Below are 26,093 nucleotides of genomic sequence, written 5' to 3'. Positions count from 1 at the left end.
ATAAGGCACCAAAAACGGTAAGTCAAGCAGTTGGTCCTTGGTATTTAGGGGGAAACCGGTGGGGGGCGGGGAGGTGGGATTCCTAAATGTGTACTTGTACATGTCATGGTTCTACACATCATATTTACTGTTTCCTGGTTTTAGGTGTCAGCATTAGGTAAATATGTGCCCCTTGAGGCAGTAAGCTCTCTTTCAAGTTATATATCCCTTCCCTCTCCAGTCTTACACGAAGGTACTTATGACTGGGAACTAGATTATGAAAGCCAATTTATTTTGAATCTTTTTTGGAATATGTAGAGCTATTTCTATCCACATTGGGTCTGCTTATGTAATAACATTATAATCTTCCCTTCAGTAATTTGATACAAATGAAGCTCATTCATCAGTCACTGGAAATCTTGGTGCGTGTAGTGCCCATTCAGTTTCTCTTCTTCCTTGAATTACGCAGTAGTAAATGAGAGGAGACCTGATTAGAACTGTAATTGACTCTTTTTGGCACATCACTCTTTTAACACTTTTTTAAATTTGGGTGAATTTTGTATATGCGTTGTTGAACCCTTCTGCATGGAAAAAAAAGACCAGCTGATATGGCCTTTTTTCCCTTTCGTAGCACCTCTGGTAATTAGTACTTTCTCAGTGTTGATGGTTATTTCTTTTTTGAGATGTGGGTCTTGGACACAGTTGAGAGCTACTTCATTATTCTTATTTCTGATAATGAATATAATCATTAGGATTACCCCAGGTCAAAAAAAAAATTTTTTTTCTGTACTTAGGAGTTGGACATTTGTGACCCCTAAATCACCTCAAGTAATATTAATGAAGAGTTTTCCAGAAGCAATTTAAAGGAGAAAAGATAAAGTTACAATGGGATTCGGTGCTCTCTGCATCTGTACTAGGAGACGGTGTGGCATAGTGGAAAGGCACCTTGAACTGGAACTCTTAGTCGGACTTGGGTTGATACCTGTTCGGCCCCTGCTGTTTTGGACCGGTCATCTCATCCCCACTTGCCCACTCCATGTCTTCGGTGTGCAGTTTGTCGGTGTACCATTCTAGCTCTGGTAACCCTAGAGAGCAAAGCCTTCCTTTAGAATCAATCAGAACAGTTTGTTACTGGGCAGAGCTGTTGGCAGTGGGGATAGGGGATGATATACTGTATAGGGGAAGGATGGGGAGTTCATTATTATTAGCTACAAAGCAGGATACTAAGTGACCTGACCCAGTCAGCAGAGCTGGCCTGAATATCTGGCAGCTAGTCTTTGTCCTGTGTTCATGCCAGGAACAGTTAACTGTTTGCCTTTTGAGTGCACTGGTGATTCTTAGTGAGTTCATTGACTGAATTAGCTGATTGTGGTAATGATTAACTCTGGGTCAGTTGTGGCTTCATCCTTTATCTGTACCTGTGCCTTTACCCTTTACATAAATCCTTGTATGATTATCATTTCAAAGAAGACCAGTTTAATGATAAGCAGATCTCCTTTTAATTGGCGTATCTAACTAGTTCTTGGTATCTGTTGAAAGCGGAGAGAAGAGTTCTCTGATTCTTGGGCAAACAAAACAAATCCTTCTAGATTGGAAGTTAAAGAAGGATTCATTCTTAGGTGTTGGTAACGTCATTAACTTTGTGTCTGCACTTAGTGATGTTCCCTGACCAAGGCCTTTCTATGAAAGTCATCCCGGGTGCTAAATTGTCAATGACCAGAGGGAAGAGGCTATGTTCCATGTTTCATGAGTGGGAAGATCTCTTCCCTGAATCAGGCTAGACCATGAATCAGACCCATTTGAATGCCCCAGAGTTAGCCTCATTCTAAAACCCCCCATTTTCTGTCCACAAAATAAGGCTGTGAGCATCCTCCCATTGTACCACCAACAAGGAGCCTGGAAGGTGAATTTTGTCATCCCTTGCCTTCTAACGTTGTCTCCCTTCTGACTGTTGTTTTCTTACATTGCATTGAACGTTGACGTGAGGTATCTGGCTTTGGAGAATTCCATTTAGAAGCAGGGGGTGGTTAGTTTTGTTTCTAGGCTCTGGGACAATGTTGATTATGCAGGTATTAGTACTGAGGCTGGTTTTGTTTTTGTTTTTTGACAGCTGACTATACCATTTAGGCCTTTTCTACTTTCGCATGTTGCAGAAAATTGAGACTGATATAAGAGGTTTGGCGGTAGGCAAAATGTGTTCAAATATTATTAGAAATTGATATCTTTCATCTTGTTTTGTGTGTGTGTGTAGGTTTTGCAGACTTTGGGCACAGAAACTTACCGGCCTAGTTCTGCCTCACAATGTGTGGCTGGTATTGCTTGTGCGGAGATCCCAGTGAACCAGTGGCCAGAGCTCATTCCTCAGCTGGTGGCCAATGTCACAAACCCCAACAGCACAGAGCACATGAAAGAGTCGACATTGGAAGCTATTGGTTACATTTGCCAAGATATAGTAAGTACTGCCTTCTGTATCTAACATACATAGCTCTGATTCCCCCTAGTTGTCCCATGCATGGTACTACGATTGTTCTTTATCATACGATGGAGGAAACCAAGCTACTACAGAGTGCTTTTGCAAGTAGGACTGCTTTTTTGTAATCTAGACTTTTATATTTGGATAGCTGGCTTATTTATCCTCATACTGCTAATCATGCCCTAACGTAAAGAGACTTGAGGGTTGCAAACTCAAAAGTAGAAATCTGTATGCTTGGAGAGGCATAGATTCTAGACTCTTAAAGGAGGATATTCTCTGCCTTAGAACATCCCTGACCTGGATCCCTTTCTCAAGATCCTCAGTGTACCAAGGATGCTGTGTTATTTTTCTTCATTTATTTTTTTTTTACAGAAACAGTGTGCCAATCCTTGCTGTAGTTGGCTTAGCCACCATAGGCACAGCATAGTTTGTGAAATGCAGCCCTCCTGGGACTCTGGCTGCTGCTGAGGTTACCACCCTTGGTGTCTGTTTTCATATACAGACTTGATGAAGCAAAGACATCCACAGCACTTTACCTGGACTTAGACTGCCTAGATGGTGTGCCTAGGTATTGATCCTTGGTCCTCAGAAGCTTTACTTCAGTCGGTACAGATAGACTAGAAAAAACACCAGCCTGCCATTTCCCTTTCACAAGAGGGGGAAGAAAAAGTCAGGATTACCTCATGTCCAGAGTCATCGTGCTAAGAAATCAGATGAAGTTGATGAGTTTAACTTGTTTCAGATTGATTTTGGACGACTAGACCTTGGGATATTTTGCAGGTGATTTGTCCCTAAATGGAAATGTGTGGAAAGAGATCAGAGAAAGTCATGATACTCACTCGAGTGATTTCACAGTTAAAAGGACTGCTGATTAGTCATGAGCTCATTATTTTACTCACTGCGCTTCTCTGCTCGTTTCAGGACCCAGAGCAGCTACAGGATAAATCCAATGAGATTCTGACTGCCATAATCCAGGGGATGAGGAAAGAGGAGCCCAGTAATAATGTGAAGCTGGCGGCTACTAATGCACTCCTGAACTCATTGGAGTTCACCAAAGCAAACTTTGACAAAGAGGTGAGTCTCTTTCGACAAAAAGGTTTAGAAGGTGTGGTTTAGAAGGTGCGGAGTAACAATTAAATGAAAGGGCTTTTTGTTTTGTTTTGTTTTGTTTTAAGTTTTGTGATTTAGTGCACTACTAGGTGCACTCATTTCCATTCAAGATTTGTGTTATGTAAGAAATGGTCTTGGAGTAGGTGTTTGCCTTTTTTCATGAGGCTTTGGGGAAAATGTGATCTGAAGTGTTTCTAAGCTTAGGTTTTTCCTTCTGCAGATCAAAATGTGGATGTGCTCTGAGATTTTAAAAATACGACAGAAGTTGTAGAGCTTACTTCAAAAGGGCGGGGGGCACCTGGGTGGCTCAGTGGGTTGAGCATCTGACTTAATTTCAGCTCTGGTCATGATCCCAGGTCGTAGGATAGAGTCCTGTGGCGTCTCTGTGCTGAGCGTGGAGCCTGTTTAAAACTCTCTCGCTCTCTTTCTCTGTAAAGAAAGCAGGGGGCTGGGGGGTAACTGGCTGGCTCAGCTGGTAGAGCATTTAACTCTTGATCTTGAGGTCACATGCTTGAGCCCCATGTTGGCCATAGAATGTACTTGAAAAAAAAATTATAGAAGTTGAACTATTTCACACCTCCTTAGAAAGGTGCTTTTGAAAATTAATATATAAAGTTTATCTTGCCTGAAAGTATTTCCCTCTATTACTTAAGTTCTGTTAAAATCTATAGTAACCTAACATTTACGTCTTAACCATTGTAAGTGTACAATTCAGTAGTGTTAAACATATTCCCGTTGTTTTGCAACCAGTCTCCAGAACTTTTTCATCTTGCAAAACTGCAACTGTATGCATTAAACAACTCTCTGTTTTCCCCTTCCCAGGCCCTGGCAACCACTCTTTCACTTTCTGTTTCTATGAATTTGATTACACTAGATACCTTATTTAAGTGTAATCAATCATACAGCATTTGATTTGCCTTTTGGTGACCGGCTTATTTCATTTAACATGGTGTCTTGGGTTCATACATGTTGCAGCATGTGTCGGAAATTCCTTTCTTAGGCTGAATAATATTCTGTTGTGGGTATACATCATGTTTTGTTTATTCATCTGTCGATGGACATTTGGGTTGCTTCCTTTCATCTTCTGGCTGTTGTGAATACTGCTGCTATGGGCATGGGTATACAGCTAGGTCTTTGAGGCCCTGGTTTCAGTTCTCTGGGACATATATACTCAAGTGGAATTGCTGGATTATATGATCTGAAAGTTTTTTTGTATCTATGTGTGTTGACACTTCAGCTGTGCTTTTGCCATTTCTTGGTCTTGTGGACAAAGTAGGGAGGTCCAAGAAGACAAAGCAAATTGTAATTCTAATTGTTTAGAAAATAGGCTTTTTCCTTTCACATTTCAGAAGACTTAGCATAGTAGCAAATAAGTTCATTGCTCTGTTCTCTGGTATCTTACCACATTTGATGGGGATTTGCCACCTCCCGGAAAACAAATTTGTCCCCTAAGTAAAGCAGATGTTTTGAATTCTCAAATTTTAAATATAAAGAAATGGATTTTCCTAATGTAGGGATTTTTGTTTGTAACCATTTTTATTTAAACTCTGTGACCTACATTTTCCTTTCTACTTCCTCCTTGGAGTCTTGTTAGTGAAGGTCATTTTGGGGATTAAAAGATTAGGACCTCTTTAGAGGGCAGGTCATATAATAGACACTGGGGGCAAACTCTTTTATAGCTTTCACAGTGCCATTACTATGTCAGGGCAAAGCTGCTTAATTGGTCCAGGGTTATGGGAGTGCTAGGTTTTCCCTGAAGAGGTAGTCTAGGATCTTCATATATGTGAAGAATCTTATTCTCTTCTTTTTATTCTTCCTACAGTCCGAGAGGCACTTTATTATGCAGGTGGTCTGTGAAGCCACACAGTGTCCAGATACAAGGGTAAGTATGAGGTCAGATAGTATCTGTCTTCCATCTTTCCTAGGAAATGCCATCTCTAGCATAGTAGTTTGAAATGTTGGAAATCAGGGGCACCTGGGTGACTCAGTTGGTTAAGCGTCTGACTCTTGGTTTCAGCTCAGGTCATGATCTCATGGATCGTGAGTTTGAGCCCCACGTCAGGCTCTGTGCTGACAGCACAGAACCTGCTTGGGATTCTCTCTCTGCCCCTCCCCTGCTTGTACTCTCTCTCTCCCTCTCAAAATAAATGAATAAACATTAAAAAATAAAAAATAAATAGATGTTGGGAATCAGGTGATTTCAGAAATAAGGTTTGGCTAATATCTAACCTTGTTTTTAGTAAAAGAGGGAAAAACAGTACTTGGAAAGTTAACATAATGTAAGTTGCTATGGTCTTATAAAAGGTTTAAGGAAGAAATGGTTTTTCGTCCCCCTTGGTACTTAATTGCTGTAATTACACAAGTGATTGTTTTTCATTGTAGCCATTGAAACAGCTTTTGCTGTTGCTGTAACCTAAACCTTGACCCTCGAGACAGGTGGGAGTAACATCCAGTCTCAGTGGCATTTGTGACTTTAGTCCCACCATAGGTTCCACAGGCACCTTTAAACTTGAAAGAAAGAGGAAAAAGGAAAGAGGAAAAATAAATAGGGCTAGTGAAAAAAACTAAGGGAAGAGATTGATTTTTGGGAAATGATGACATTACCCAAATATACCTCAACTGACCCTTTAGGTTACTGTCCCATTTGTGTGAAGTAGTTCTATATCTTTGTCAGACTACATTGTTAAGCTAAATAGCAAAGTAATCTTTTCTTCTTAAAAGGTACGAGTGGCTGCCTTACAAAATCTGGTAAAGATAATGTCCTTATATTATCAGTACATGGAGACGTATATGGGTCCTGCTCTTTTTGCTGTAAGTATTTCTGTTCTATGTATTTCAGCATGTAGCTAGTTGCAAAGCCCATCGTTTTTGCTGTCTTGTTATTTCTATAATTTTTTTACTTAATGTTCTGAAATCAAGAAAACTCCTGGAGTCCTGAGTGTTAATGTTGACGCTCATCACTAATGTACTAAGCAGACTTGTACTATCTTTGTGCTGGTAAAGAGTGTATTTTTAAATCAGTTTCCTGTTTCTACCTTTCCTTCCAGACGTAGCGTTCATAAATCTACATTTTTGACACTGGAGTGTCTGTGGTTAGAAGCAGGGGTCTAACTTGAACTAGCACTTATCAGGGTCTGCGGTGTCATTTTTTTTTTCCTCTTAAGATCACGATTGAAGCAATGAAAAGTGACATTGATGAGGTGGCCCTACAAGGGATAGAATTCTGGTCCAATGTGTGTGATGAGGAAATGGACTTGGCCATTGAGGCTTCTGAGGTGAGCCTGGGAGAAAGTCGGTGCCAGGGGGAGAGGGCTGTTTCCCTTTGGGCTTTGGGACATAGCTCCTTTATGGGCATTAGTCTCCTCTGGGAAGGCCTTGTTTTGACTCGGCTTAGAGGGCGTCTCCACTTGTAGAGATTTTGCTTTCTCTGCTAGCCAAAGCTTCTCAGGAGGGAGACAGACCCTTAGTGAGGCATGTCATGCTTTTACCGATCAGCCAGACAGGATTTATTATAAATGTTGGTATTAGTACCATGAACACAAGGGGGCAGCTGGCAGTCACCATTTAATGAGGTGATGTCTGACGCCGAATTATTTCCTTTTGGAAGTCCTTATGCAAGCATGGGATGCATAATTGCTAGTTTACTAACTCTGGTGAAGGAATTTGATCTAGACAGAGGGGTTAGTTCTGCACTTTGCAGTCTTTGAACTCAAGCTTTGTTTCCAGCCTTCACTGTCTTGCACACTAAGAAACAGTTTTATTTTTGGCATCATTACGTAAACTTAGTACATCTCTTGATCCAAAGGTTAGTTAGATGACATCTTGTTAATATGAATTGAGCTTGTGAAAAAGGAATGTAGTTCTTACGATTGCCTTGGCCCTTTAAGGTGGATTTATATGTATGGCCTAAAAGAATCCCATTGAAGTAGACCAAAAAGTGAGCGCCTCCAGAGATCACAGCAAATGTTACATTTGCTAGGTGTATTTCTGTACAGACCCCTGGGCACCTCTTATTGTATGCCTCTAGTATCCGCCTGTTTGCCGCCGTCCAGAATTTGCTTTTATGTTTTTCCTCAGGCAGCCGAACAAGGACGACCTCCTGAGCACACCAGCAAGTTTTATGCCAAGGGAGCACTCCAGTACCTGGTTCCCATCCTCACACAGACACTAACCAAACAGGTGAGTTACCTCACAGATCTAGCCGGGGAAGCTGTGAAACCTTGTTGAGGATTGATTTGCTGTGGAACAGTTTCCGTGAGGGAACTCGGCAACTCTTCAGCCGGTTGGTGTTCTGTTACGCTTGACTCGGGAACAGCCAAACAGATCTCTAAGATCCTCTGGACTCTGAGTTGTTTGTGAGGGAGCACTGGGTCTGACCGTTTCGGTCTTGATGGCAGACGAGCTACATCCGCTGCCACTCTGATTTGAGCCTTGTCCAAAGGCGTGCGGGGGGGACCTACGCTACGAAAGTTGCAGTGAAGGTTAGCGAGAGAGATGTACTAGTTTGGGCCACTTAATTTATCTGCTAACATCTGGATTGTTTTCATGAGTTCACAGTACGTGTGTACGCTTTTCAAATGTTGGTGAGGTTGGCTAAGAATTATTCACATCCCAGTGAAGGACGTCAACCCGTGGAAGAAATTTCTGATCCTTCATGATTATTAACATCCGTAAGATTCAGGACAAAGGAAAAGTAATGACTTCATAAAGATGGGGGTATAATGGATATATATAGAAGTTTATTTTATAAGAAGTGTATCTTGGCATCATTCCCTTTTGATTTGGGGCATGACAGTTTTTCTTGGTGTGTTTGGAAAGATTGTGTATCTCCTCCCTCCTGATACATGTAAAATATTACCAGAGGGCTGGGAGTGCTCTGAGGAAACCTTGTTGTCACTTTGAGCACTGCAGAATTTCCTTGGAAACAGGGAGGTTACTTGGTTTTAGGAAAGTACATGACTTTCAATACAACAATCTCAAAAGATAAGTAGAGACGTATTTGGTTTGAAGTGGACTGGGTTCTCTCAAATTTTCATCTCATCTTTGAGTTTTACAGCCACTTTTTATCTTTTGACGTTAGTGTCTTCGCTTTTGTATATTTTTGTTGTGTTTTTCGCATTTGGGAACAAATCATTCTTTAGGTGTGTAATATCCCGAAGGTGCCTAAGGCAGCCTACCTTAAATTGATTGTGTGGTGTGAGTAGCCACAGTAAGAAAGCTAGACCTTGAATTCTAGTTTCCGGAGAAATGCGAATGGAATTTTGGTTTTGACGTTGGTTTTGGTTTAACTTTTCATTGAACTGTAATAATTATTAGCACACCAGAAGCCGCCTCACGGCTTCTTCCGAGTCATTCACTCCCTCACCTTTACTACCGTAAATTAGTTTTGACTGATTTTGGCCTTTACATAACTAGAATCATACGGCATATACTCTTGTTCTGCCTTTCACTTGCTGTGTGTCCCAGTTTCATCCTTCTTGTTGCATGTAGCGGGAGTCGTCTGTGTCCTTGTGTAGTATGAAGTAGGACTTCCCTCTGTCTGCATCACAGGCTATGCTGCGATGAGTCTTTATGGAAGAGATTCAAACATAAAGGTTTTCATGGGGTGGCTCAGTCGGTTGAGTGTCCAACTCTTGATTTTGGCTCCAGTCACGATCTCCTGGCTCATGAGATCGAGCTCTGCGTTGGGCTCCATGCCGACAGCATGGAGCCTATGGGGGATTCTCGCTCTGTTCCTCCCCTTCTCACGTGCCTGTGTGCTCTCTCAGAATAAATAAGTAAACTTTAATATTGTATATACGTATATATACGTTCGTACGTGTAAAGGTTTTATATTTTATTTACATCCGCAAAACTTAAGTTCCAGTGACATCTGGGAGTAGTCAGAAGACCTTTGGAGGTAGTGATTTTTTTTTTTTTTTTTGAGTTGAAGTAATTCTTTGAACAAAAACTGAACTAGTGCCACATTCTCTTCATCAGGACGAAAATGACGACGACGACGACTGGAACCCCTGCAAAGCAGCAGGCGTGTGCCTCATGCTTCTGGCCACCTGCTGTGAAGATGACATCGTCCCACATGTCCTCCCCTTCATTAAAGAACACATCAAGAACCCGGATTGGCGGTACCGGGATGCAGCAGTAATGGCTTTTGGCTGTATCTTGGAAGGACCAGAGCCCAATCAGCTCAAACCACTAGTTATACAGGTGAGGCTGGGGGCTTTTAAATGGGATATTTATTACTTGAGCTTTTTACTTGAGAGTGTGCCTTTATTTTAAAAACAAAACTGTACGTAGTCCTCCACAAAGGTAATTTCTGGACTGTTAACAAAACTCAGGACTTGACAGAAAGGCAGAAAAAGTCCCCTTTAATCACGTGCTGAAGGATAACATTGTTAACTCTTAGCGTTGATCTGTGTCACTGTCTTCTGTGTGCACATATGTGTGTGCGACAGGATGGGCATCTTCCTGTGCAGCAGTCTCAGGACTTGTGTTTTCACTTACCTGCTGTGTCATAAACCTTCCCCGTAATTTTTATGTGATGATTCTGTCCTTGGGACACAAAGATAGCTGTGTAACGAAAAGTCTTGTGGAAACGGGGTGTTTATTTTACTATTACAAAGCGCTGCGAGAGCCCATTGGAACGGAGTGCAGTGCGGTGGAACTCGGCCTCTCCCAGTGGAGCCACACGCCATCGCCACTGCACAGAGGTGCACCACCTGAGAGATTCGGCGGAAGTCTGCTGGAAGCTTTTTCTTGCTAGACTTCTAATAAAACTCTCTGCTGGGATTTGGTGAAGAGAGGACTGTTTCACTTTTCCTTTTGTTTTTATCATACTGTTGGATACAGGACAGACGTATCTTCTAAAATGACACACTGTCTTGATGCTTTGGGTTAAAACCCAACCATCAGGGGGCACTGGGTAGCTCAGTCAGAAGACCGGGTGACTCTTGGTCTTGGAGTCGTGAGTTGGAACCCCATGTCGGGTGTAGAGAGTACTGAAAAAAATTTTTTTTTTTAAATATTTTTTTTTTCAACGTTTATTTATTTTTGGGACAGAGAGAGACAGAGCATGAACGGGGGAGGGGCAGAGAGAGGGAGACACAGAATCTGAAACAGGCTCCAGGCTCTGAGCCATCAGCCCAGAGCCTGACGCGGGGCTCGAACTCACGGACTGCGAGATCGTGACCTGGCTGAAGTCGGACGCTTAACCGACTGCGCCACCCAGGCGCCCCTGAAAAAAAATTTTTAAGGAAAAATCCCAACCATCGGCATTTCCTCCTCTGAGGTGTCAGTCGACATGAATCTTAATCTTTGCTTCGCTTTGCTAATTGCTATATTTGCAGGCTATGCCCACCCTAATAGAATTAATGAAAGACCCCAGTGTAGTTGTTCGAGATACAACCGCGTGGACTGTGGGCCGAATTTGTGAACTGCTCCCTGAAGCTGCCATCAATGATGTCTACTTAACTCCCCTGCTGCAGTGTCTGATTGAGGGCCTCAGTGCTGAACCCAGAGTGGCTTCAAATGTGTGCTGGGTAAGGGCTCTTCTTTCCACGGAGATATGGAGCTGGGCTGAGCCATGGGCAAGGAGGTAGGAGGTGTGGGAGAGAAATGGGTCTACCTCACTGGAAGGCCTTTTCTGAATAGCATCTCCTTTCTCATTTCTTCAATTAAAATGTGGGGGATGCCAATTGCATGAGCCAGTGGGAGCTGTTGACTCATGGTGAACTGGTTCCCAAACCATTTAGAACAGTCATGCTAACCCGGTGGGAAAACTATCTGGACCTGGTTTTCTTTCTTCAGTTGCTTGGGGAACAAGAAATTTTGATTAAGGTAGAGAGTTGCTAGCTACAAAAAGTACCATTGCTGAGAAGGGGGCAAAAGAGAAGGAAGGTAGGCGGCCCAAATGCTGAGTCAGTGCAGGCTGAAGGTAGTTCATTAGGGACCTTTGGGGGTGTGGGGGAGGAAGTTCAGACAAGGAAGGAGTGGGGCTAAAAAGCCTTTCTGTAAGTGGAAAAAGAAATGACGTAGTGGCAGGTATTTGTGGTAGATGAAAGAACTCTGCTGCTGAGAGAGTTTGGGGTGGGACAAACAATATAAATAAATACATAAATATTTAATTTTAAGGATACCTCTTGTTAAGTGATTGTCTTAGGACTTTGACAGGAAAAGTTGAGGATTCACTAGCATTGATTTATTCTTAGGTCAGTTGGAAACGAACACTGCCCATAGTATGTTAAGGAGAAATGAGGTTGTCCTGGGGAGGGGTTCTTTTCAGGACTAATGTTGACTGTCTCTGTTTAAGGCTTTCTCCAGTCTGGCTGAAGCTGCTTATGAAGCTGCAGATGTGGCTGATGATCAGGAAGAACCAGCTACCTATTGCTTATCTTCTTCTTTTGAACTCATAGTTCAGAAGCTTCTAGAAACTACAGACAGGTGACTGATATATACAGAAGTGGGTGGTATCTTTGCATCCAAATCCTTTTGCCTTGTGTGTGGTGGGGGGGGCGCCTCTGTATAACCTAATCATGGGAACATAGTAACAGGAAGCATTAAAAGAGTCTTCTGGTACACTATTTGTTTAAATAAGAGAAAGGGACACCTGGCTGGCTCCGTCGTGAGAGCATGCAACTCTTGATTTCAGGGTCATGAGTTTGAGCCCCATGTTGGGGCTAAAAAATAAGAGAAGAAAATACATGGGCGCCCTGGTGGCTCAGTCGGTTAAACGTCTGACTTCGACTCAGGTCACGATCTCACAGTTTGTGGGTTTGAGCCCCGCGTTGGGCTCTGTGCCCCGCGTTGGGCTCTGTGCCCCTCCCCCACTCACACTCTGTTTCCCTCTCTCTCTCAAAAATAAACATTTAAAAAAAGAAGAAAATACAGACTATGTCTACCTTAGAATGTTGAGGTTACAAGTGAAGTCAGAAAATAGTCTCATATAAAGAGGAATTGGTCTAGAGAGGCCCCTTCGTTTTTCAGTGTCTACTTGTAACAGGAGCCTTTGATTATGGTATAAAGGAAATCGTAGCTCTTATTATGGATTTAATTGCCACACCAGATCATTAATTACTACTTTTGAAAATAGGTGAAGAACTTGGCATTAAAATGCAGTTGTTTTAGAAGTGAGCTTTGGAAAAATATTTTTTAAAGATTTATTTTTAGGGTCGTCTGGGTGGCTTAGTCGGTTAAGTGTCCGACTTCAGCTCAGGTCATGATCTTGTGGTTCATGGGTTCGAGCCCCATGTCAGGCTCTGTGCTGACAGTTCGGAGCCCAGAGCCTGCTTCAGATTCTGTGTCTCCTCTCTCTGCCCCTCCCCCACTTGTGCTCTGTCTCTCTCAAGAGTAAATGAACATTAAAAATTAAAAGAAAATATTTAAAAAAATAAAGATTTGTTTTTAAGTAATCTCTACCCCCAATATGCAGCTCGAACTTAACAACCCCAAGAACAAGAGTGACATGCTCCACCACCTGAGCCAGCCATGCGCCCGTGAGATGTAGTTCTAAGGGGTTTTAAGTTGGAACGACCTTTAATTTTGGTTGTATGTGAGCTATACCTAAAGCCATGCTCAAAAGAAACCATTAGGAAGAAGGCTGGGTTTAAACTCTTCCATGCTTCCTTAGTTTATCTTTACTTCTCTGATCAAGAGTATATATAATACCATCTTTCACAGATGAATGAAGAAGATTATCTTTTTCTTAGCTATTGAGGCAACGTCTTCATTTGTCCACATGCTTTCGTCTGCATTTTATCCCCTCCCCCCCATAAACCTAAATTCTTTTTTTTTTCTTTTAATGTTTATTTTTGAGAGAGAGAGGGGGAGACACAGAATCTAAACCAGGCTCTAAGCTGTCAGCACAGACAGCACAGCTCACGGGGCTCAAGCCCACAAACGGCGAGATCATGACCTGAGCCAAAGTTGGATGCTTAGCTGGCTGAGCCACCCAGGCACCCCTGAGCATTTTAAACTAATTTGTTTCTCTATAATGTCAGCCCATTTCCAAAGAGTTATTCTAAAGTTTAACCAGCTCTGGAGACCCATAATGAAGATAGCCGTTGGCTTCACAGTTGAAAATTTATTTCCTGGTTGTATTGTGTTGTCAAACTCAAACCACCTTTGCAACCGTACCAGTTCTAGGATCCTTATTTTCTTCCCTTTTTGTTTTTTTTTAAACGTTATTTTTGAGACAGTGTAAGTGGGGGAGGGGCAGAGAGGGAAACAATCTGAAGCAGGCTCCAGGCTCTGTGCTGACAGCTCTGGGCTCAGACTCACGAACCATGAGATCATGACCTGAGCTGAAGTCAGATGCTTAACTGACTGAGCCACCCCCCAGGCGCCCCATAGGATCCTTATCTTCTTTGCAACAAGGTCTATGTCATAACAACTCTATTCTTTTTCTCAGGTGAGACTTTAAGATTGTTGTTGTGTCTTCCTTACAGACCTGATGGACACCAGAACAACCTGAGGAGTTCTGCATATGAATCTCTGATGGAAATTGTGAAAAACAGTGCCAAGGATTGTTACCCTGCGGTTCAGAAGACTACTCTGGTTATCATGGAGCGACTGCAGCAGGTGCTCCAGATGGAGGTGAGACTGGGCTTTCCTGGCTTGGTCGGAGGTGGGAGGCCCGTCCTCTCTTCTTGGTGTTTATATTTACGTGTAAATATATATTTTCTCAGAACGATGTAAGGTTTATACAAAAAACGTTGTCTGTTTAAATCTGCATTGCTCATCCCAGTTACTTAGACACATCACATCATATACATCTGTGAGTTTTTTATTTCCTACGTTAGAATCAGTAAAGATTATTTAATGGTTGGGGCGCCTGGGTGGCGCAGTCGGTTAAGCGTCCGACTTCAGCCAGGTCACGATCTCGCGGTCCGTGAGTTCGAGCCCCGTGTCAGGCTCTGGGCTGATGGCTCGGAGCCTGGAGCCTGTTTCCGATTCTGTGTCTCCCTCTCTCTCTGCCCCTCCCCCGTTCATGCTCTGTCTCTCTCTGTCCCAAAAATAAATAAACGTTGAAAAAAAAAAAAAAAAAGATTATTTAATGGTCTTGCTAAACCCAGCAAAAATGGAAGCATTGAGGAAGTTCAGCGCTCTTTTAGAAGGTGTTTATTCAGAATATGATGATCTTCTTTTCTTTGTAGTCACATATCCAGAGCACATCGGATAGGATCCAGTTCAATGACCTTCAGTCTTTGCTCTGCGCAACTCTTCAGGTACAGTGGTGCTTTATCGCTTACCAGTTCTGAGGCCGATCAGAAAGTGTTCTCTTTTCTTCTCTGTCCGTAAAGACAGAATTTGTCTTTTGCCCAGTTTAGGGGAGGAAACTGCTCGTTTTATGATGTTGTACAGCTATGTTGTGTTGGCAGCTTCCAGTCTTGGGTTTTTTATTGGGTTGTCCAAATGTAGCCCAGCCAGATTTGGCTCCCAGCTGTGGTTCACTCAGCTAAAAAAATGAAGCCTTGAGTTTTTCTGCCATCGTCTTTTGAAACAACAGTTCCTATTGGAAGCTTTATTATAATTTATGTCATTTATAGTACCTGTTATTCAGAGTAGTCTTTTGAGGGGAGACCGGGAATCTTTAAATCAAACGTCACCCATTCATGACTGGACTCATGGAGTGCCTGAGGTGCTATTCCCTTTTTTAACCAAAGGTAGGAAAACCCTGGAAATTGTCTAATGCTTACATAGGTACTAGGTTTTAGTATTGAGTGATGCTAACTAGGTCATCTTCCCTGTGAACTCTCTTTTCTTTCTTAGCCAAACTTAATTTTTTTTTTTTAAGCTTGACTGTTAAGGTCTTTCTTTAGTTATCCGACAAATGCAGGAATGATCTGGTAACATTAGTTGAAACAAATTAAAGGCTAAGGAGGGAGGTTTGAGGAATATTGAATTAGGATAATTCAGTTGGCTTTATTTTATCAAAGCTATTTCTTTCCTATCATCTGTAAATAGGTTAGGATATAGGAAGGATTGCTTTTTTGTTTGATGAGTAGGAACTATAATATAACCTGTTCTTCTTTAAAGCTGAAGTAAATTCAAGTGCCATTCCAGGAAGATTGGAATATGGAGGCTACTGATGGGTTTATCAGACATAAATGAAATGCAGAAGAAATAAGTTTATGTACCATGGAAGATTATCTTGTGTTCATTCTGAATTGGGGAATAGAAGGGATCTTAAAATGCATGTTTTCTTGCAGGTGATTTACACTGTGAAAGCTTTTTATTACAAAAAGTGTATTTGGCATTTCCAAAAAAAAAAAAAAGCTAGAAAGTCAAGGAATTTAATTGATTTTTTTGTTGTTGTTGTTTGGTTTTTTTTTTGTTTTGGTTTTTTTTTTTAGGAAGGTATGTTTAGTGTTCTGATTGGAAGGTTTAGAATCAACAGATCCTGAACTCTTTCTTGTTCATTTCATAGAATGTTCTCCGGAAAGTACAACATCAAGATGCTTTGCAGATCTCTGATGTGGTCATGGCCTCCCTGTTAAGGATGTTCCAAAGCACAGCTGGGTCTGGGGGAGTGCAAGAGGATGCCCTAATGGCAGTTAGCACACTGGTGGAAGGTCAGTGAGCCAAAATTGGGCAGGGAGTGTCTTTAGGGTATGGGAGTTTCAATGGCCATGGGAAATTTTTGACCAGAGAAAGCATAGTCCTGTCTTCTCATTTACTGGGGCATGACTGGAGTGCAAAGTTGGGTTGAATATAAGCATAACTTTGTGTATAACTGCTTTGCCACTCTCACTGAAATAAATGGGTGGCCAGTTTGCATCTCAGATTGGCAACTGTTCTGGGGAAAAAACTATTATCATCTACCCCATGTTCGTCAGGTTCCTTTTAACCCTGAAAGTCTACTTGCTTTATTGAAGTTTGGTTCCTTTCAAGGATGGAGGAAGGAAAGGTTTCTGTTTTCTTTGCTGGAACTTGCTACCTTCTGGTTCAGGTTGTAATGCTTCAGACTCCAGGTTGACACATCATGCATGGTCCCTCGTATGGGATGGAGTAAAACATTGAGAGTTCTAGGAATTAATTGGTTTTCTGGTTGTTATATGTCTGACTATACAAAATTGCTTTGGGGGAGCCACGTCTGCTTAAGACTCTTCGAAGGGCCATTTAAAAGCACATTAAAGAGCACTTCAGAAACCTGGAATGCTTCTTCAGGGATGGCCTGTAAAGTGTATTACCAAGGCCATTACCAGAGGACTACTGCTCCGAGGAGCAGACCTATTTCTAGCATAAGAAGCATATGTTCAACTGATCTGGCCACATGTAACCACCCTGACAGGACCCGGCAGTTCATTATGGCTCCCGGAGTGGTGAATTCGGAAAGAAGCCTAGTCTGCTTTCCCTGACTGGCTTGTTAAATAAGTCCTTGATGGGATTGCCCAGGGATGGACCCTGTTTTAAACCTGGCTGCCAGAGAAGACGTTATAACCAGGTGAAGAGGTGGCCAAGAGGCAGCATTGTTAGCTCATCCAATTCAAAATTAACCCTGACGTTCCGTGAAAAAAACCACTTGGGTTTTTTTCAGCCAAAGTGAAATCCCGCTCCGTGGAGATTTGGCATTATCTTTGGGGCATAAGAGTTAGGCCCTTCCAGCAGTTAGGAATTTGACTTGTCTGAGACAGCCTTAACATCTTCATTGGAGAATTGGTAATTAATGCACGCTCCACCCAACCTGTTGTGTGGAGCGAATACATTTTGGGAGAGCCAGGATGGTTATTTTTGCTCACTTCTGTGATATCCTGTGGTGCTAACAGTTTGCTTCTTTGCAGTGTTGGGTGGTGAGTTCCTAAAGTACATGGAGGCCTTTAAACCCTTCCTGGGCATTGGATTGAAAAACTATGCTGAGTACCAGGTAGTCCATGCTTTTCAATAGAACACATTTATATTCTCGCTTATACTGGACAGTCATTGTGGTACAAAGTCCAGACAGTCTCGGTGCATTGGCCCTGGGTGTGAACTACTTATTCTGTTGCCCTGAGTGTCTGAACTCAGGGCAACTCCCCAGAAGTAGTCCGTGAAAAAAACCAAGATATTAGCTGCACCAGCATGGCGCCCTAAGAGCCGGGTTTTTTCCTTCTCTTTTTTTTTTTTTAACCACCTGGCTCTTGCCACCATCGTTCCTGGGGAATACTGTCATTTCTGTCCTTTCTTAATGATAACCTTGGACGGCCTTAGTTTTTTTCCTGAGGTACTGGTTGTTAAAGTGAACTGATCTCAGAGAGGGGAGGATGTTTTCTTCTTGCACTCTAGGCTCAGGTGATAAAAGGAGCAGCAGCTAAGTAAAAATAATGCCTTACCCCGCAGTTGGCCTTTTCTGCTCGGAAGATCATTTCCTGGATTCTTTGCAGGTTTGTTTGGCAGCTGTGGGCTTAGTGGGAGACTTATGCCGTGCCCTGCAGTCCAACATCTTACCTTTCTGTGACGAGGTGATGCAGCTCCTCCTGGAGAACCTGGGGGTGAGTGTCTGCACGCACAAGCCAGTCTACTAGGATCTGAAGAAATCGTCAATTGGAAACATGGTTAAAAACTCAGTGAGAGGGGCGCCTGGGTGGCGCAGTCGGTTGAGCGTCCGACTTCAGCCAGGTCACGATCTCGCGGTCCGTGAGTTCGAGCCCCGCGTCGGGCTCTGGGCTGACGGCTCGGAGCCTGGAGCCTGTTTCCGATTCTGTGTCTCCCTCTCTCTCTGCCCCTCCCCCGTTCATGCTCTGTCTCTCTCTGTCCCAAAAATAAATAAACGTTGAAAAAAAAAAAAAAAAACTCAGTGAGAGGGAACTCTTTAAGTTGCTGGAATGTTGGCTGTAGGCTTATGAAGAAAGGAATTGTTCGTTTTCACAAAGTCATTCTATAAAGTAAGGTTGTAAAGTTAAAGGAATGCATGTGCTCGCTGCATGGAATGGGGGGAGGGGTGGGGGTGGTGCAGGGAAGCCAGTAAAGTGCATACATAATCCCTCTTTTCAGAGATTATGTGGTCTGTACACAGCATATTAGTAGTTGTTTGTTACAGCCTTTGGACGGGACACGTGACTTTTATTCATTTGCTTTTCTCTCTCTATCAGAATGAAAATGTCCACAGGTCTGTGAAGCCACAGATTCTGTCAGTGTTTGGTGATATTGCCCTTGCTATTGGTGGAGAGTTTAAAAAATATCTAGAGGTCGTCTTGAATACTCTTCAGCAGGCCTCCCAAGCCCAGGTGGACAAGGTAGGCTTAGAGCTATCTTTAAGTCCAGCCCTGATTGGATGAGGGGGATTTTTGACAGTTGTACAACTAAAGGGTCTTGGAATGATGGACGTTCTGTTTTGTCTCTTACAGTCAGACTATGACATGGTGGATTACCTGAATGAGCTAAGGGAAGGCTGCTTGGAAGCCTATACCGGCATTGTCCAGGGACTGAAGGGAGACCAGGAGAACGTGCACCGTTGAGTATACAACCCAATTGACTCAGTCCAGAGTTCACTTAGCCAAAGGGGCTGTGCCTCTAGTTCTGTCACTTGTGAATGGAAAGGAAGGGGAGAAGGAAGCGCCCTGATGAAGAGAGTTGCTTTGGGAGAGAATATGGCCTTTCGTATTTCTGTTCCCTCTTCCTCTGCTGCTTTGTCTCCCCTTTCTTGGGCATTGTAAGGGATGGGATCCAGCAAGGCTGTGGTGCTGGTTGGCATCTACACCAACCCCGAGTGGCAACTGTGAGCACATACACACCCCTAGTGCAATTGAATTAACGGGCTGGGAGATCAGATTTCCTCTGTCACCTGATATTTCTGTTACTGACTAGGGAAGTATTTGTCCTTTACCTCTTTTGATACCATGGGCTTAGAGGAAAGGTCCCATTAGTTTCTTCTATATTATTTCTGCTTGTAATAAAAGGACTGTCTGCCTCGTGTGGATGTGAAGAATGACATCTTAATCTGCGAAAGGCCAGTTCGGTATAACTATATGCAGCTAATTCTCCCACCTGAAGCCAGCCTTGTGAGGGGGATAGTGTATTTGGAAACTTTGAAATGGGGGGTACAGTCCTGCCACGGTGGGATAGTTTCATCAGACTTTTTCTTTCTTTTATAGCGGATGTGATGCTGGTACAACCCAGAGTAGAATTTATTCTGTCTTTCATTGACCACATTGCTGGAGATGAGGATCATACAGATGGAGTAGTAGCTTGTGCTGCTGGACTGATAGGGTAGGTTATATCCTATTTCCAGTAGCTAAATAGAACTTTTGGAAAATCCGAAGACATGTGGTAAAGAATTTTGAGGGTAGCCTGGATGGTGATTGTGTACTTCTTTGACATGGATACTTCTTTTTTTAATGTCTGTTTATTTTGAGAGGGAGGGAGAAGGGGGAGAGAGAAACAGTCCTGAGCAGGCTCTGCCCTGTCAGCATAGAGCCCAACATGGGGCTCAATCCCATGAACCATGAGATCGTGATCAGAGCTGAAATAAAGAGTGGGACGCTTAACCTACTGAGCCACCCAGGCGTCCTGGTATTTCTTTAATAGAACCCATGGTGTCCTGTTAGGAGTTCTCACAGGTGAGAATTTACTACAGACCTTAGCTTGGGTCTTATTCCAGACTCCAGGTTTCTAATTTCTTTTCGCTAAACTATGAAGTGAGTTCTCAGAGGTATAGGAGCAGCATCAGATCTGTGTCATTCCCATATTCTGAGGCTGGTCAACAGATTGCCTATGTTTAGCCTCCTCTGTTGAGAGTTTCTGAGGCATCATTAGAAGAGAGAACCATGAGTTAGTTGTGGAACCTGCAGTAGTCATCCTCTCTCTTTAGAGTTCATTTTGTGCATCTGTTGAGGGTAGGTGCTCAACTTATCCCTAAAATTTCTTCCAGCTTTAAAAAGTAAGTGAATACAGGGGCACCTGGGAGGCTCAGTTGGTTGAGTGTCCGACTCTTGATTTCGGCTCAGGTCGTGACCTCACGGTTCGGGAGTTTGACCCCTGCGTCAGGCTCTCTGCTGGCAGCTTGGAGCCTGTTTGGGATTCTGTCTCCCTCTCTCTGCCTCTCCCCTGCTCGCGTTCACTCTCTCTCTCTCAAAATAAATAAACATTAAAAAGCAGGTAAATATGAAGAAACCCACAACTAGCTTAGCACTGGTTTGGAAGGCTCAAAATGATATGATAGCAGTGTCGGGCCAAGGAGCTCATTGTCAGGTGTGTTTGTTCTGCACAGGGACTTGTGTACAGCATTTGGGAAGGACGTACTGAAATTAGTAGAAGCTAGGCCAATGATCCATGAACTGTTAACTGAAGGACGGAGATCGAAGACTAACAAAGCAAAAACCCTTGCTACATGGGCAACAAAAGAACTGAGAAAACTGAAGAACCAAGCTTGGTAAGAGCTCATCTCCATTGCCCTCTTCTTCTACTCTCTTGGGGAGGAGGCACAGTTTCTTCAGACTGTTCCGACAAGGGCTGCCTGTCTCATGGCATTTTGTTTTGTATCCCTTCCCATATAAGTGCTTTTGAGCCAAGCCTTTGTTCCTCAGGCTTGTACTAGTGGAAGGGTCGGGCATCCTCAATCTTTCCTTGAGCCAAATACTTGATTCCTTGTGGTGATGAAGAGCAGAACTTATGTAACTGGAATTCAGTGAAGGCCCCACATGATTTTGGGTCCTAATAAAGTCATCGGTAATGGCATTTTCCCAGAATTTTCTTTTCTACTTGCTATTCCCTTCCTCCTGCTCTTTATACTTTTTTTTTACTGCAGCGCTTTTAGACATTGCATAGCTCTGCAGAAGATATCCAAAGTCAAGAGTTGTGCGACGCTTGCTTTTTTTTTTTTAATTTTTTATTTATTTTTGAGAGAGGGGAGGGGAGAGGCAGGGAGGGAGAATCCCAAGCAGGCTCCGCATTGTCAGCATAGAGGGGCTCGCTAACTGTGATATCGTGACCTGAGCTGAAATCAAGAGTCGGACACCCAGGCACCCCTGACCCTTGCTTTCAGATGTAGTCCTTATTTTTTCAGCTCTCAACATACTCATTGTCTTACTCCAAAGATCTCGATAAAATTGGCTCTTTTGAGTTTTATCTTGTTAGCTTCCCTCCTACCCTCTTAATATAGGTGCTAATGAGAGCAGGTAGCTGGCACATGGGAAGACAAGAAAAACAATTAGTCCTTTTATTAGGACAAACTAGACCAATTCATTTCAGGCTGGTGAGCACTTAATTGTGGGAATCAGAAGCGTTTGACTCTTCCAACTGTATGTGATCTCAAAGTTGACTTGTTTTCCGTCTGTTTTTAGATCTGTTACCATTGGGATGATAACCTGAGACCCCCACTGGAAATCTCCAATCTTTTGAAAAACCCGGAAGTGAGGAGTGTGCACGGATGCTGAATGTTTGGGAATGAGAGGATGAGTGAGTGAGGCTTGAAAACACACCACATTGAAAATCCTGCCACAGCAGCAGCCGCAGCCGCCAACAGCAGCGCTGTTAGTGAGCTAAGTAAGCACTGACTTCGTAGAAAACCATAACGTCGGCCATCTTGGAAAAGAGAAAAACGATGGATGTAATTGCTTAGGAAAAAAAAAAAAAGGAAGTTCTCTCTTCCCAGGACAGGCTAGAGCTAGCTTTTCTGTCTTTTGGCCGGTGCCGAGTGGAGTGACTGGTTTGGGAGAGGAGGAGGGACTGGGTTCAGCTGTGGTGCTTTGTTGTAAAAGGCAGTCTGGCCTTTGCTACTGACAAGAAAGATGGAGCCTGGGTCTCAAGCCCACCTTTGGTGTACCATTGCCACACGGTACTGTACGCGTGCCGGCTAAAAGGAGGGTGAGGGATTCTTTACGGTCTGAGAATGAGTGTGTGTGAGTGAGGCGGTATCCACATTCTCAACTTCAAGTCATTGCAGTTTCTTTTTCCCAGAAAAAAAGGGGTTAGATGTTGCATTTCATAAAACTAACCGAAGTCCTGTCTACTGATGCAGCACAAGAGATGTGTAAAAAAAAAAAAAAAAAAAAAAAAAAAAAAAAAGGAAAAAAAAAAAGAAAGACGCTCTTTAGGTTTTGTTTTTTGTTTTGTTTTTTTAATTACCTTCTAGGGAAAACACTGACGAATGGTCAGAGCTCCCGTATCCTGATCTTTTCATCAAGGCGCCTTTCCTAATAATATGGTTCAACTGTGAATGTAGAAGTGGGGGGGAGGGGGGGAGAAAAAGAAAACTCTGGAGTTAGAGGATCTAGAAAAAATTAAAATACAATTGTTACAAATAAAGAATGCAGACTTCAAAACAAAAGAAAGCCACAACCCAAACAAACCAAAATTTAGATGCTCAGAAGTAGCAGCACAAAAGAAAAGGTCTCTCCTGACATGTATGGTGGCAGTCTGAACACCCCCAGAAAATTGTGCCAAAGAGTTTAAAAACAAATACACAATAAAAGTAAACACACACACACACACACACACACACACACACACACACACAGCAAACTTCAGGTAACTATTTTGGATTGCAAACGAGGATAAATTTAATGTTCAAACAATCTGATAAAATAACCATTTGGAAACTGCTTGGCCTTCTGTTCTCTTTTATTTGATTGACTACAATGCGGTATTGGTCTCTTGCTGCACTTCAAAACCAACTAATCAACAAGATAAAACTTAAAAAACGAAAGTATATATATACATACATATATATATACTAGGACTCTTGTGATGAAAATGGCACTTGAAAAAGGTTTTATTTTTCCACTGAAGTTGAAGATTAATAAAATGGTGTCAGACATTCCCCTGGTCACACACTTTAATATTTTTTTAAAAGTGTGATGTGCTATGAGAACCATAAAGCAGACTTCGCTATTTTCCCTTTTACAAGGGAACAGGGCACCCGGAATTTTGGGTTTAGAATCTTTCAGCAATAAGGAGGGATGTCGGTGAGCTTTGACCCCCTTTTGGTTTTTGCAGTTACTAGTAGTTTTTTGCTGGCATTTTGAATATGCTGCTTTCAAAAACACCAAGGAAGATCTTTAATTGCTTCCTGGTGTTTGGAGGATTAAAAAACAAGACCTTAAATTCCCACTTTCATTTCCATTCTAGCAAAAGAAATGTGGGCTTACATTTTTCTCTTTGCCATTTTCCCCTCCCCATCCAAGCCTTCCATTCATAAGTGGGATTGGCTCGGTTTTGCTCATCCATATGGCAGCATCTCTAATCGCTCTTGTACAGGGTATCAGATATTGTGCCTTTTGGTGCCAGGTTCAAAGTCAAGTGCCGATCTATGAACCAGTGTACAAAAAAAAAAAAAAACAACACACACACAAAACACAAAAAACAGGTGTTTGAAGGAAAGACTCCGTTGTGAATAAAGAGTTTGTACCACCTGCTAAGCCCTACTAAGAAGAGACCTGACCCTCTAATCCCGTTTCAATGTTAGTTGTCCCTTGAGGAGAGGGTGATACACTAACCATTCCTGATAGATAGGGGTTGGTCAGGGCTTAGGGAGGGGGCAGGAATGTTGGGGAGAAAAAAAATCTGATCATTCCTCAGTGCTACCCATTTCTGTCCTGTGTGGGCTGCTTAGCTAGACAGCAGGAGAATAAAGTACACCGAGAACCATAATGGAAACAAAACCTTCCGTGTGTTTTGTCATGTTTTGTTCCAGGGAAGCAGTTGACAAGTGCTGTTATTAACGCTTTCTCCCAGATCCATTCAGTGATGGAGAGGAGGAAAATGGGCTGGTTGGACTGTGGTCTTGGTGCCTTGCAGGCGTTCTACACTGGTTATGCATTTAATCCTCTTTCCTAGTTACTTTTGGCTAGTGGGTTTTCCAGAGTCTGGGCTCTTACCCTGAATCGATTGTACCACCTAAGGTAACTGGGTGCAAGATGTATTCAGTCCACTCACTGTCCGGGCCTTCCCCACCCTAGTCTTGGCACATTCCTCCAAGAATGTAGTTACCGTCTGCTTGGGAAGATGTCAGTGCAAATGTGAAGCAAATGGGCATCGGACTAGGCTTTGGTTTGCCGTAAGTGGCAGCTGCCTGTATCAATTACGATTACACTTATTAATTTTGCTTTTCATTTTCCTGGTTCCCCTCAGCTCCCCTCTGTTGAAATGTTGAACTTCGGACTGTCAGAGGCAACTGTAATCTTGCCTTAGGGACTTGTGGAGAAAGGGAGGGGAAATGCTCAGTGCAGTGGTTTCACTTTCAGAACCAAGTAATCTAGTCCCTCTGATATTTAAGAAGTGTGTTAGTCCGACTTCTATGAGAAATCTCAACTCCATCAGCTTTTGATAGCATCTCGGTTTTGAAACAACTTCAGTCTGTAATTGGCATTCAGAATGCCCTTGGCATGCCAGTCTGTGATGGCATTAAAGACCTGTTAAAACACTTGAGCCCAACTTTATTAACCAAAACTGATACCACCATCTTTATCTTCTAAATAAAGTCCGCTTTATTTTTATTTTCAACATTTTGCTGCTTCATTTTTGGTTCCACATGGTGTCACCTTGGAGGCGAAATGAATGGTTTGAAAGAAGCTGGAACGTGTGGTGGTGATGTGCGTGTGAGTTGGGGAAAGGAAGGACACATCGGTCTTAAAAACAGACACTGCGTAGTGTGATGGGAAATGAGTGAAAATAACTGGCCTACAAAGCGGTGGGGAGGAGGTTTTTGTTCCGAGTGCTTCTGAACCCGCAGGAGATGGTCTCTGTCTTGTGCATATTTTTCAGGCGAATCTGGTTGGTTTAATGGCTCCTCCAAAATTGGCTTTTTACATGGCTTGCAGTGTGTATTTAATTTCTACTTCCACATCCCGCCCCCCCCCCCCCCCCGAAATTTGTAGAGGGAAGAACACTAACTTGGGATTTAAGAGATTAGGTACGTTCTTCACTGTTGCTTATTAGCGTAGTGATGCCTGCAGGCTACTTTCTGGGTTTATGTTGGGCAAGTGAACTGAGGGCTGACCATAATTTTCCTCCCTTAGCCTCCATGTGGCCTTCCACTTTTCTGATTGCACCCCCGTCAGAAAGTTTTGATCATGCATACCCCCATGTGTTTATAAATTATATACCTGTACTACTGTACCCCTATATTGTGTAACATAAGACACAAAAATAGATATTAAAAAGCGATTATATGAAAAATACATAAATAGAAGTTCTAATATTTTATTTCTATGCCCAATTTTGGAGATTACTGGGTTATAAAGGGTAACTTCTAATTCTTCTAAGACATTAAATCCTGGGCAATGGCAGTCAACCAAGGACATTTCTCCAGGGAACATGCACCGAGAGAAAAAGAATGATACCGGTTCGTGGCGCAGGGAGGGGCTGCTTCTCCCAGGAATTTTTTTCTTCCTTTTCAGGAGTTCTCCAGGTAATTCCCCGTTCCCACATACCCCTCCCCGACAAACACTCAAGAAGCGCACACAGTACGAGGCTACGGTTCCACCTGGTCTCACTAAGGGTTCCAGCTCCGACCTGCCGGAGGTGAAAAACACTAAACACTGAGAAAATGTTATGTGTCCCGTTGTATCAATTTTCACACCAACTTTAGCAATCACTGTTCTCATTTTCCTGATGAGAAAAG

At 42.8% G+C, this 26,093-nt stretch overlaps 1 protein-coding gene across 1 annotated transcript in view; it reads left to right on the top strand.

Annotated features, from left to right (window-relative positions):
- The window catches only part of KPNB1 (karyopherin subunit beta 1), a 28,782-nt gene extending 3,809 nt beyond the window's left edge, over positions 1–24,973 (top strand). Inside the window, exons 4-22 of the mRNA XM_030295839.2 lie at positions 2,231–2,431; positions 3,374–3,526; positions 5,385–5,444; positions 6,284–6,373; positions 6,727–6,837; positions 7,640–7,741; positions 9,542–9,766; positions 10,906–11,097; positions 11,868–11,998; positions 14,002–14,149; positions 14,710–14,781; positions 15,984–16,128; positions 17,338–17,420; positions 17,917–18,024; positions 18,625–18,768; positions 18,880–18,985; positions 19,627–19,741; positions 20,742–20,903; positions 21,814–24,973. Coding sequence (XP_030151699.1) covers positions 2,231–2,431; positions 3,374–3,526; positions 5,385–5,444; positions 6,284–6,373; positions 6,727–6,837; positions 7,640–7,741; positions 9,542–9,766; positions 10,906–11,097; positions 11,868–11,998; positions 14,002–14,149; positions 14,710–14,781; positions 15,984–16,128; positions 17,338–17,420; positions 17,917–18,024; positions 18,625–18,768; positions 18,880–18,985; positions 19,627–19,741; positions 20,742–20,903; position 21,814 — 2,349 coding nt within the window. The 3' untranslated portion in view covers positions 21,815–24,973. The remainder of the gene's footprint in view (positions 1–2,230; positions 2,432–3,373; positions 3,527–5,384; positions 5,445–6,283; positions 6,374–6,726; positions 6,838–7,639; positions 7,742–9,541; positions 9,767–10,905; positions 11,098–11,867; positions 11,999–14,001; positions 14,150–14,709; positions 14,782–15,983; positions 16,129–17,337; positions 17,421–17,916; positions 18,025–18,624; positions 18,769–18,879; positions 18,986–19,626; positions 19,742–20,741; positions 20,904–21,813) is intronic.
- The last annotated feature ends 1,120 nt before the right edge of the window (positions 24,974–26,093 follow it).

Source organism: Lynx canadensis, chromosome E1 (genome assembly GCF_007474595.2).
Source record: "Lynx canadensis isolate LIC74 chromosome E1, mLynCan4.pri.v2, whole genome shotgun sequence".
NCBI classification, from domain to species: Eukaryota; Metazoa; Chordata; class Mammalia; order Carnivora; family Felidae; genus Lynx; species Lynx canadensis.
Note: the sequence above shows the minus strand (reverse complement) of the source record. Positions and strands in the feature narration are given on the sequence as shown.